Source organism: Orycteropus afer, unplaced genomic scaffold, assembly GCF_000298275.1.
Source record: "Orycteropus afer afer isolate SDZICR_OR568_19922 unplaced genomic scaffold, OryAfe1.0 scaffold00064, whole genome shotgun sequence".
Classification (NCBI taxonomy): Eukaryota; Metazoa; Chordata; class Mammalia; order Tubulidentata; family Orycteropodidae; genus Orycteropus; species Orycteropus afer.
The window spans coordinates 11325323-11337295 of NW_006921651.1; the positions used below are offsets into that span (position 1 = coordinate 11325323).

General features: G+C 41.4%; 1 protein-coding gene across 1 annotated transcript in view; it reads left to right on the forward strand.

Annotated features, from left to right (window-relative positions):
• BLNK (B cell linker) overlaps positions 1 to 11973 on the forward strand; it is a 123198-nt gene that overhangs the window by 95753 nt on the left and 15472 nt on the right. The window contains exons 7-13 of the mRNA XM_042780822.1: positions 116 to 197; positions 1652 to 1723; positions 6692 to 6764; positions 7102 to 7129; positions 8311 to 8353; positions 10628 to 10712; positions 11366 to 11397. Of these exons, the coding sequence (XP_042636756.1) occupies positions 116 to 197; positions 1652 to 1723; positions 6692 to 6764; positions 7102 to 7129; positions 8311 to 8353; positions 10628 to 10712; positions 11366 to 11397 (415 nt within the window). The remainder of the gene's footprint in view (positions 1 to 115; positions 198 to 1651; positions 1724 to 6691; positions 6765 to 7101; positions 7130 to 8310; positions 8354 to 10627; positions 10713 to 11365; positions 11398 to 11973) is intronic.

Below are 11973 nucleotides of genomic sequence, written 5' to 3' on the forward strand. Positions count from 1 at the left end.
TTGTATACTTTCAACAGGGGAATTGATACTATATGAATTATATCTCAGTAAAGACTTTTAAAAAGCACCCTCTCCCATACAGCATTTCCCTCATTCATTTCTACATTTCTCTTAGGCTGATTATGTGGTCCCTGTAGAAGATGAAGATGAAAACTATATTCATCCCACAGAAAGCAGTTCACTTCCATTTGAAAAAGGCAAGTGTTTATTGTTTTAAACACCTGAAAACTTCTAGCAGTTGATCGAGGCATCCAAGACTATTTGGTAACAAACACTAATGGGCTCAGAAATTGACTGTCTGGCCTCTCTCTTGTGTGACCACAGCATTTGTCCTTCTTTGGCTCGTCAAGCAGACGGCATCAGTGAGTGACTCATCTCTGTTTCATACCCTTTCCTCTTCTTCCTCCTCCTATTTTCATGAGTTAATACTCCCATCTCTAATCTTGAAAGCATTGGGTTCTTGTCTTCAGCTGCCCTCACTTACAACGAATTTCTGATAGAGTCTACCAAACCCAAACCAAACTCACTGCCATCAAGACAATTCCACTTATAGCAACCCTACAAGACAGAGTAGAACTACCCCATAGGGTTTCCAAGGTTGTAAATCTTTACAGAAGCAGACTGCCTCATCTTTCTCCCATGGAGCAGCTAATGGGTTCAAACATCTGACCTTTTGTTTAGCAATAAGACGCCTTAGCCACTGCACCATCAGAGCTCCAGCAATGGAGAATAATCCTGTATAGGTAACAACTTGGAAGCAGCTGTGTCCAGCTTTCACTCTGTTGTCATGTAGTAACCCTCTCTAGACTCCCTAAATATTATCAACAGTTTCAAGAACCAGCTGAACTTCCAAGCCACCCATCCCAAAGAAATAGTTGCCAGAGTTGAGAAAGAAAGGCTGTGCGGTAGGTCCCGCACCATCCCCATGATCAGTTGCAGGTTGGCTGCTGTGATCTGTAGGGTTTTCATGGGCTCATTCTTGGAAGTAGCTTGCCAGGTCTTCCTTCCAAATACACAATACACATTCCTTCTTCTTACCCACCCCCTCAAAAAAAACACACAACACGAAATTCAAGAAAAGTGTATATGTTGTTGTGCATGGCAGGGGAGAGTAGCTACTAGTTTGCCACATTACCCCCATCCCCACACTATTGTTTCAATACATTCCTTCTGATAAAAAACAAAACTCTTGATAAAACTCTCAGACCTCCAGCTTGGCAAATGAAATTTATAGCCAGTATTCACTTTTTCTGTTTTTTCATTTTTTTTGTGATTTGGGTAAAAGTTTACAGAGCAAATTCACTTTCCATACAGCAGTTCATACACATTTGGTTTCATGCCATTAACAGAAATCCCTGCAATTTAACAATCCTCTTCCCACTTCCTCCCTGTAGTTTACGTCTTAGCTAGTATTCACTTTAACAAAATCTCTGTCATAAAACAATTGATTGGTCCTTTTAATCATTAATACATTCATTCTAAAGATGTTTCAAATGTGAAGTCTGCTTTTAATGGCTATGTGTTAATAACTTTGTTTCCCAATCTTTGCAAATTCTCTGGTCTGACCCATCATTTTCATAATGCATTTTTTGTGTGTGAATTTCCCTCAGTGGGATATATCTGTAACCATATGTATATTTGTGTGCTTAAGCTCCCATGGTGAACAGATCAACCAAGCCAAGTAACCCTTCAAAGCCAGCCTCTGCTCCAGTGACAGCCTCAGGTAAAGTATATGTGTGCTTTGGGTTGGATTTTAATCTTATTCCACATTAGATAAACAACTCAGAACGTGAAGAAGCAATCACTTGTAATTCCAAATTTCTTAATAAATGGTAACAGGAGTCCTCATTGTCATCCTTATCCACAGTCTGGTGGCACCTATCTTGAAGAGACCTTCACCCTCTCTGTTAGAGGACAAGGTCCTGGTTTTCATCCTACCTCATGGGACTTGGCAGGATTCTCCCCTCTCCTGACTAAGGAGTTCCCGCAACTCAGCCCTCAGCTCTCAGCAATTCTTTCACAATAATGTGGTGGTGAAATGCAAGGGTTTTCAGCAGGGATTTGAACTGGTTCTTCCTGGTTCGGTCATGGCCAATGAAATGAAACTGGGATAGACTGGAATGTGCAAAATGTAAGTGCCCAGAATAACTGGAACAGGAAGAATTATGAGTCAATGCCTTGCTAGAAAGTTACCTCCCTCTTAGAAAACAAGGGCAGCATGTGTGTTGCATAGCAACCAAATCTCTTGAGAGACAGAGTCTGAAACACCTGTGCTGAGCTCAACAATGGTAGCTGACCATATGGCTTTGAATATGTCAGTCTCCACAGTCCTACCAATAATCCAATTTCCTGCATCAGGCTCCTGAAAGGGCTCATTATACCTCTTCCAAGTCTCCATTCAACCCCTAATTTTTCCATATCCAGTTATCATTCCAGGCAGCTACATTTTGCAAATTCCAATCCATCCCGGTTGTACTTTGTCAGCTGTGATGGGACCAATTTGAACCAGTTCAAAGCCCTGGTTTTGAGCCAGACAGACTTGGATTGAAGTCCCAGCACTTCTACAAATCTTACTGAAAATTGTGGACTAAAACATTTATTCGGTGTTTAATAAATATTTAGGAGTCCCTCAGTGGTAGAAACTGTGAAGCACTTGACTAATCAAAATGTTGGTAGCTTGAACCAACCCAGAGGTGCTTCAGACCAGAAGAGACACCTGCTTATGAAACAGAGGCAGCATTCCCCATCCTCTCACATTGTTGTTGTTGCTAGGCATCCACAAAAGCACTACCACTGTTCCATTCACTTTTCCCCACATAAAGGAGATGCAGTAAGTAAATCTGGCATGCCAAATTATGGCCCATGGTAACATTGTGAGGTACTGGCTAGAGAGGAAGGGCCTGCCTGGGCATTAGGCCCAAATAGCCCTTGTTGTGCGTGTGTGTGTGTGTTAACTTTTTATTGTGATTTTGGTGACAGTTTACAGAGTATGGTGGTATCCTATTTAATAGTTCAAATACATTTTCTTTTTGGCAGTAATTGCAATCCCCACAAAGTAATAATGCTCTTCTCTCTTCCTCTCTTTGGTTACCATTTCCCACTGTCCTTTCCCATCCATTCCTGCCTTCTGAGCTTTATCCCTGGGCAAATATTCCCCCTTTGATCTCTTATGGTTGATTCTTCTAAGGAGTGCATACCTCTCTGGTGTTACTGTTCACCTCAAATGTCTGTCTATTGTTTGAATAGCCCTGGTTTTGAACCCTGCCACTTCCTAGCTGCATTGCTTTGGGCAAGTGATTTAATCTCTGAGCTTCAACTTCCTCTGCTTCGTTATATGTGAGGCTTAGAGATGGCATATTTAAATTATCTGGCACAGTGCCCAGCACCTACATATACTGTGACAGTTGATGGTAAGATGGTAAAACAATAGCAAAAATAATAGTATTTACTAAGATGACTTTTTGTCTTGTAACATATACAATTTACATGTATAATTCAATAATTTTTAATAAATTTGTAGAGTTGTGTAACCATCACTGCAATCAGTTTGGGAAAATGTCCACTCCCTCCCTCCACCAAAAAAGATTTCTCAAGTCCCTTTGCAGTCAATGTCATTCCCATCCCCAGCCCCAGGTAACCACTGGTCTGCTTTCTATTGCTGTAAATTTGTCTTTTCTGAACATGCAGATAGAATCATGCAATATGTAGTCTTTTGTGTCTGGCTCCTCTCACTTAGTATGTTTTCAAGCCTGAAATACTTTTATTTCCTTTCCAGCAATTTACTTTATATGTGGTTAATTCTTTAAATTTTCAAAGTTATCCTATTCTCTCACAATAAGAACTGAGTTAGGTAAGTAGGGGTTGGTGACCCCATTTCAGAGTGGGACACTGAGGCAAGTGGCTTGTAAGAGGTCACCCAGTCAGTTCGGTAGCAGAGAACTAACTAGAACCTTATCTTCCTGATGCCAAGACCTACAGATTTCCCACCAGTGTTTGTATTCCACCACCACAGAGGAGAGTTGGGGTGCTCTTTTCTGGTCTCCAGAAGTTATTTATGGGTAAGACAGAAGGAAAGGAAAATGTTGAACACTGTTTAGAGATATGAAAGAACGTAAAGCTTAGTAGTAAAGCCAGGCAGTGGATCTGACAAAGATAATGAATCCCCGGGGAGTAAATTCTGACTTAGACCTTTTCACTTCCTTATTTTCTCAGACAAGGTTTTGTTTCCTTTTCCAGAAATCTTCCACCAAAATCTATGAGTAGCCAAGGACATTTTAACAGTGTAAATCTTAAGTACTGATAATTTGAAAGGCAGTATCAACTTGATAAGGAGCTCTAATGATGCAGTGGTTAAGGCATTTGATTGCTAACCAAAAGGTTGTTGGTTTGAACCCACCAGCAGCTCCGTGGAATAAAGATGAGGCAATCTGCCTCTGTAAAGATTTATAGCCTTGGAAACCCAATGGGGGTCACTATGAGTTGGAGTCAACTCAATGGCAGTGAGTTTGGTTTTTGGTTTTAGATCAGTTTGATACAGTAGCTGATTAAACACAGCTGGACTCACACTGTGCATTCAGCATATTATCACGCGAAATATAAAAACTCCAAATGTAATCCCTCTTTCAGAATGTTTTGAAAAATCATGTCGAGGTCAAGTAACATGTGAATAGAAGAGTCCACTGGTATTTCTTTGGGGTTCTAAGGAAGGCTGCTTAGAACCCACTCCTTGCTGCCGCTTTGTGCTTGTGTGTTTATGGAAATCAGCCCTACACGTTCAAGTTTATGTAGAAAAAGAGTAGGTGAGCCCTCAGTGAACGCTTGAGGACTTCTACCTAGTAAAAGTACATGAGGATAGACTCTATGGTGTCTGTTTCAACACCATTTGAGATCTTTTTTGTTCCTTTTTGTGTTTGGGATAGCTGTCTCTATCCGATGAGATGCCTTGGGGTGTGCATGTCTTCCTTCCCCAGCCATATTATAAATTCTGAGAGGGCAGAGGCCTCTCTCTACTTCTTCACCTCTTTGACAACCCCTAGCACAGTGCCTTCTTGTGCTTGACACACACCAGGAATTCTCAATAATTCATGGCAATTGAATTATTTCAATGTTTACTTACTTATGTTCTGACTTACATTACTTCTACGTGCCTTATCTCGCAAACTAAAACAATATATACTAAGGGTAGCAGGTCCAATCTATATTTACATGCTATGCCCCACAAATCTTACTAGGAATTGTAGACATAAATTTACCCAAAAAACAAACAAACAAACTCACTGCCATCGAGTTGGAGCCAACTAATAGCAACCCCTCCTTGAGTTTCTGAGGCAGTATCACTACGGAAGTAGATTGCCCAATCTTCCTTCTGAGGAGGGGTGCTTAATAAATATTTATGTATCCCTGGGTGGTGAAATCCATTAAGCATTCAACTACTAACCAAAAGGCTGACAGTTCAAACCACCCAGAGAAACCTTGGAAGAAAGGCCTGGGGATCTGCTTTGGAAAGTTCACAGCCTTGACACCCTTACAAAGTACAGTTCTGCTCTCCAATACCATGAGTTGGAATCAACTCAATGGCAACTGGTTTTTTAAAAAATAAGTTGTTTTTTAAAAAATAATTATTTATTAAGTTCAATTTAATTCAACAAGGAGCTTTGTCAAGAGCCTCCTTTGTCTCACTAAGCAATAATGTTCAGGCAGGTGGGCATCCACCTGGAGGAGGCAGCCAGGAGATGCTGAGGGGAGCTTGCTTAGCTCTGACCTCTCCTCCTCCAGACCTACTCTCTATCCCTATGATGAAGATCTATCCTGTTCTCTCCTATTTTCCTCTCTCATGATGATTATCGGGGTTCTCTCTTCAGGTAAGTGGAGGGGAAGTTGGATACAGTGGACAAGGCTCTCTTAGTCCCTTCTATGACTCCAGAAGATGAGATTTGGATGCTTCACTTAATTGGTCCATTTGTGCAATGAGCAAAGGCTCTGAGAATGCAGAGATGAATGAATGAATGTCTTTTGGATGTGAAATTAGGTGTATATATTTAAAGCATGGTTATGGATGAGCAGTGCCTATGTGTGTTTTTATCATGGGTGGTGGCTTTGTGCTTCTGTTTCTAGGCACCTATGCAGTGTGTATAGATGCAGTTGTGAACTCTTGTCTTCCTATCAGCTGTTGTCAGGTGCTGTTGAGTCAATTTTCACTCATGGCAACCCCATATGACCAAGTAGAGCTGCCCCGTGGGGTTTTGTAGGCTGTAATATTGACTGGAGCACATCATGAGGTTTTCTCCCATGGAACCTTTCTCCTACGGTCTTCAAACCACCAACTTTTCATTAAGCCACCAAGCACTTAACTGTTGCACCAGCAGGGCTGCTTCCTCTCTCACTGAGCCCTCCGAACTAGGGGCTCTGGACTTGCTCCATGAGGGTAAGGAGAAAGTCATTTAGAAAACTTGAAATGGAGTCCCTACTCTATATCTTAGTTTTGAGCTTACAAATTGACCTCTTAAAAGTGTTTCATCACATTTGTTTTTTCCAATAGCTTCAGTGCAGCTGCCCATATGTATTCAACTGATAACACAACAACAACAACAATGTGCATGTATTTCTATGCCTGTCAGAAAGGCCACTCTCACTGTGACCACCAACCTCAGATTCAAGGCTTGAGGCCTGACCTGTATATATGTTTGTGCAGGTCGAAACAGCGGGGTCTGGGAGTCCAAGTTACCTTCTTCACCTGCAGCGCCATCCCCACTGCCCAGGGCTGGGTGAGTACCTGTTGCAGGGAAAAGCTGGGAGAAAGAGGCCAGAGGTCACCAAGTACATGGTAGCAGAACTAGAACGAGAGCGTAGTTCTTCAGACTCCCTGGCAACTGTTATCTCCATTTATCCCAATTAACTCCTTTCCCATCTGTCAAAATACACTATATGAGGTTAGGAGCATCATAACTAAACCCTGCTTCCGTCCCTCTCTGCCGTTCAATGATAGTCTTCCTAGACATTTGCATTACTTTCATAATTCTAGTTTAAATTTGAGAGAAATGATACATGGTTGTCACCACTTGTTTTCATTGTGGTTTAACAAAGCTAATCTCTTTTCCACAGGAAGAAGCCAGCTGCACCACTGAAGACAGTAAGCTGATTTTGCATTTAAAAGTGCTTCATATTTACTGCAGTGTTTATTCTCATGTTTAAAGTTGAAAATGCTTCCCTCTGAGGTGAACACGGCGATCTTAGCAACTGAAGTTGTTGCCCAGATGGTTCACGAGAAATTTCAAATGCTTAGTTAGCCAAGGATGCTTAGAAGTGCATCCTTGCTTAGTTCCAGTAGCTTCACTGAGTACACAGCACATCAGACACAGTGGTCAGGGTCCCTGCCTCCCACCACATCTGCCTTTCCTATGGGAATCTTCAGTCAAAGCCATGTGTCCACCCCACTGACCTGAGAACTAATGGCTGACAGCCAAGTATCAGATACATATAGGCCTGACTACGAGGAGAGCACAGTGAACCTGGCTACCCCACTATGAGAGGAAGCCCACCTTGACCTGACATTTATTATCACTTGCCAAGAACAAAGAATCACTTACCAAAGCCAGATGCCAGAATCCTACTGCATAAGCTCTACTGCCTGGGTGGTCATGATATCCATTGACACCATTGACAGACCTTAGAAGAGTCAACTATGTGAGATCAAAAGGGAAGCATTTGCCCAGAGATAAAGCTCAGAAGACAGGAATGGATGGGAAAGAAGGATGAAGGGAAAAGGTAACCACAGGCAGGAAGTGGGAAGAGTGCTGTTCCATTGTGGGGATTTCAATTAATGCCACAAAGCAAAATGTGTATGAACAGTTGAGTAGAAAACCAATTTGCTCTGTAAAGTTTCACTCAAATCAAAATAAAAAGGTAAGAAAAACCAAAAGACCAAACTCACTGCCGTTGAGTTGGATCCAACCCATAGCGACCCCTCCTTGGGGTTTCCAAGGCGGTATCACTACAGAAGTAGATTGCCCAAAAGCTAAGAGGGAAAAAAAGAAAGCAAAACGAAACACCACAGACAGAGCAGAGAGGTCCCCAAACCAAGACAACACTTCCCTTTCCAAGAAACACTGCCAGCCAGCTGTCACTAAACCAATTGAGCTGGAGTTGTGTGTTTTTAACTGTTGTTGGGATGGAAAGAACAGTTATACATCAAAGAAAACTTCTCTCAAAATATTTATTTTAATAATATTGCTTTGACTTATATTTCCACATTCAGGTGTGTTGTATATCATTGTGTGTGTTTTTTTGTTTTGTTTTTTAAAATACTTATAGACTCCAGCTGCCTCTCAACAGAATGCATCAAGTGTTTTTGAAGGTAAATCTGTTATCTAGAAGGATGAGCATGTCTTTAACAGGATTTAGATATAAACATATTTCAAATTTCTTTCACTATATATATATATATGGCACTTCTAAATATGAAACTCCATTTTTTTAAACAAAATGCCCTTCACTCTGCTACAGTTGGTGGGGAGGAAAGCCACCTTGAGCCTGAGCTCACAGGAGGGTCTGTGGGACAGCCTACAGTCTACAGACTGCAAACCTGCCTGTGTGCATGCAGACAGGTATGCCTTGCCAAGAAACAGTGCAAGTGGCCCTACACAGATGTGAACACAAATTTAGAGCTATTACCATATCTTAGAACTAACACCTCAGTTAAGGTTATGAACAATTTTTAAATCTGCTCAAATGAGAATACATTCTTTTGCTAAATTTTCAAAATAATGTTTTCAAAGTCCTAATGTCTCTCTTCTTACTGTTTTTTCCTTTCTTTTTTTTAAATTAAATTTTATTTATTTATTCATTTATATTGTGCTTTAGGTGCAAACTTACAGAGCAGAATTAGTTTTACATTCAACATTCGTGTACATTTGGTTTCACTCCCCAATTACCATCCCCAGCCCTAACCACTCTCCTCCCCTCCCCTCCCTTCCTACTGTTTTTCAAATGCTTTCCTTCTTCTGTTTCATCTCTGATCAAAAAATATACATGTATCTTCAATTAAAGCGCTCCCACTTTAACAACTCTTTGTGTTCAAAAAATATTGGGAAAAACCCCACGAACCTGAACACTTGAAACATTACATAGAAATTTTACTATTTTGCCCACTTAACCCCACACTTGAAGTACTCAATCTTAAAATCTTATAGTGAGTATTGTTCTCACCATTTCCTGAGTTAATACGGGCATCTCTACAGCAGTTTCTGATTCCTGTCTGTGGGCAGCGGATCATTTCTGAGTGTGCACTCCAACTTTCCCTCTGCTTCCATTGCTCCTGTTAGGTTTTTCTACCCTGTTTCCCTACATCTTTTTTTCCCATGCTGTATCTGAGGTTGTCGCTCCTTTTCTGCTGTTTTGCAGAAATATATCCTCCTAAATTCTAACACCGCAACAAACTCTGGAGTATATCTTACTGTTTATTTAAATCTCTGAGTTCTTACTCTTTCATTCCTTTTGGGGTCCTATAGTGAGAGATAAGGAGCGGTTAAGCACACAGCTGCTAACCAAAAAGTCTGCAGTTTGAACCCACCAGCCACTTGGCAGGAGAAAGATGTGGCAGTCTTCTATTGTAAAGATTACAGCCTTGGAAACCCTATGTGGCATTCTCATCTGCCCCACGGGGTCTCTGTGAGTCAGAATCAACTCGTCGCAAAGGGTTTATGTTGTTGTTGTTACGTGCCATGGAGTCAGACCCGACTCATAGCAACCCCTCCTTAGGTTTCCGAGGCAGTATCACTACGTAAGTAGATTGCCCAACCTTCCTTCCAAGGAGTGGCTGGTGGGTTTGAACCACCAGCCTTCTGGTTAGCAGTCAAGTGCCTTAGGCACTACTCTACCAGATCTCCTAAAGGGTTTATAGTGGGAGATTAATAGTTCTCAACCTTTCTTCCATGCAGGAGACGCATCCGTGAACATACTCAGATTTTAACACACCCCAAGAGAACATTAATGGTTCAGTAATAACAGTTCACTCTGGGCTTCAACATAAACTTCTTGCATTTTGGGTTATATTCATCTCCCTTTGCACTGGTTATAACTCTACCTCTTCCTTTCCCATCCAGGAAAACAGTGAAATGCAAGTGACACCACATTATTATAGGGATAACTTTGAATTTGCTCTAATTAATTTTTCAAAAAGCAGGTCATTCATGAACTATTATTGTACTTCTTATTAGCAATAAATTACTTATACCCTATCTCACAACTTATCAAGGCACACCAGAGTGTTTTAACACTTGTGTGTGTATGGAGACTACACAGGAAGTCAAGGGTGAGGTGGTCAGAGGGTAGCTAAAACTTGTTCATCTTCTGGCTCCTACCATTATTCACACACTTAAAAGTTCAGTGCCAACAGAGTAAGTCCTATGCACACATGATGCAAGTGTGGTAGGAGATGCTAACTGGAAGTCTCAGTCCTAAGAGCGCAAACATCAGCAGACTGACAGGTGAACAAAGGAATGATATCTGGTAAAAGACTAATTCCTGAGAAGACATAGGACTCACTTGGCTTCTCGGCTGATAGTGCTGGGTTTGGGAACAGAGGCAGACATTTCACTCTAATCCTGATACGAGGATTTTCCTGATGCAGAAAAACCTATACCTGCTGAACGCCATCGAGGATCCAGTCACAGACAGGAAGCTGTGCAGTCACCAGTGTTGCCTGCAGCCCAGAAGTAAGAATCCTTTGTTTTCAAAATATTTGCTGCAGAAATTAACATCCGCATTGTTCTTCCATACATTGAGCTGGCTTGTAAACACTGTAAGATCTGCCATTTCGTTGCTTTGCAATTAAATTTAAAAGGTGCTATGTTAGTAACAACTTTAAAAGTAACAACTCTGCTTAGAGTTGCAGAGACCTAATATTCAGGCTTCCCTTAATTATTGGATTTAGTCAAGGCTTTCTCTATTATATTCTCCTTTTTCAAAATTAAGGGGAAGAATGTCACTTATCTTTAAGGTTTTAGTACCTCTATGATATGTTTTGGGAGCTTTGGTGGCATAGTGCCTAAGGCATTTGAATGCTAACTAGAAGGCTGGCAGTTCAAACCCACCAGTCACTCCTCGGAGGAAGATTGCACAATCTACTTCTGTAGTTGATACCACCTCAGAAACCCAAGGAAAGGTCGCTATGAGTCGGATCCGACTCCACGGCAGTGAGTTTGAGGTTTGGTTTGGTTTGGTTTGGTTTGGTTAGGATATGTTTTATTGGCCTTTTGTCTTCACTCATTTGTGACACGCCTGTTCAGACCATTTTCAGTGTAAACAAAAGTCAAACTTATTCATATGGTGCCTCATCCTTTAATTAATATGAAATCATTTCTTTCAGACAAATTCACCAAAAACCCATACCTCTACCAAGTAAGTGCAATGAAGTCATGAACAGCGATACCAGGTAGTGATTAAACTGATCCTTGGGTCTTAGCATTTGATCAATCTGGGTTCTAAGACCAGCACTGCCACTTTCAGCTGGGTAATTAATCTGTTTCATCTCTAGCCTATTTCTTCATTTGTAAAATGGGTCAAGAATATTTACCCCACAGAGTTGTTTTGAAAAGTAAACACTTTTTAAAATAATTTTAACTGCTTTTTTAGCACTGATTTAATATTTCTACTAGTCATGCTTTTGGGGTTTTCTTTTCCCCACAAAAACAAACAAACAAAAAGCTATTTTGGCTCCTCTCTCTTTCACACAAGGGGATAAAAGCCTTGAGCCCCAGGCTCACAGGTGAGGAGAGACAAAGCAGGGACTCCAGAGTAGCAGGCCAGAAGAGCAGGGAAGGGGATAAAAGCCTTGAGCCCCAGGCTTACAGGTGACGAGAGACAATGCAGGGATGCCAGAGTAGCAGGCCGGAAGAGCAGGAGAAAGGGGATTAAAAGCCAGGAAGCCAGACAGAGGTACAGTCAGCCAGGTGGTGGTGACACGAGAGGTCTCCA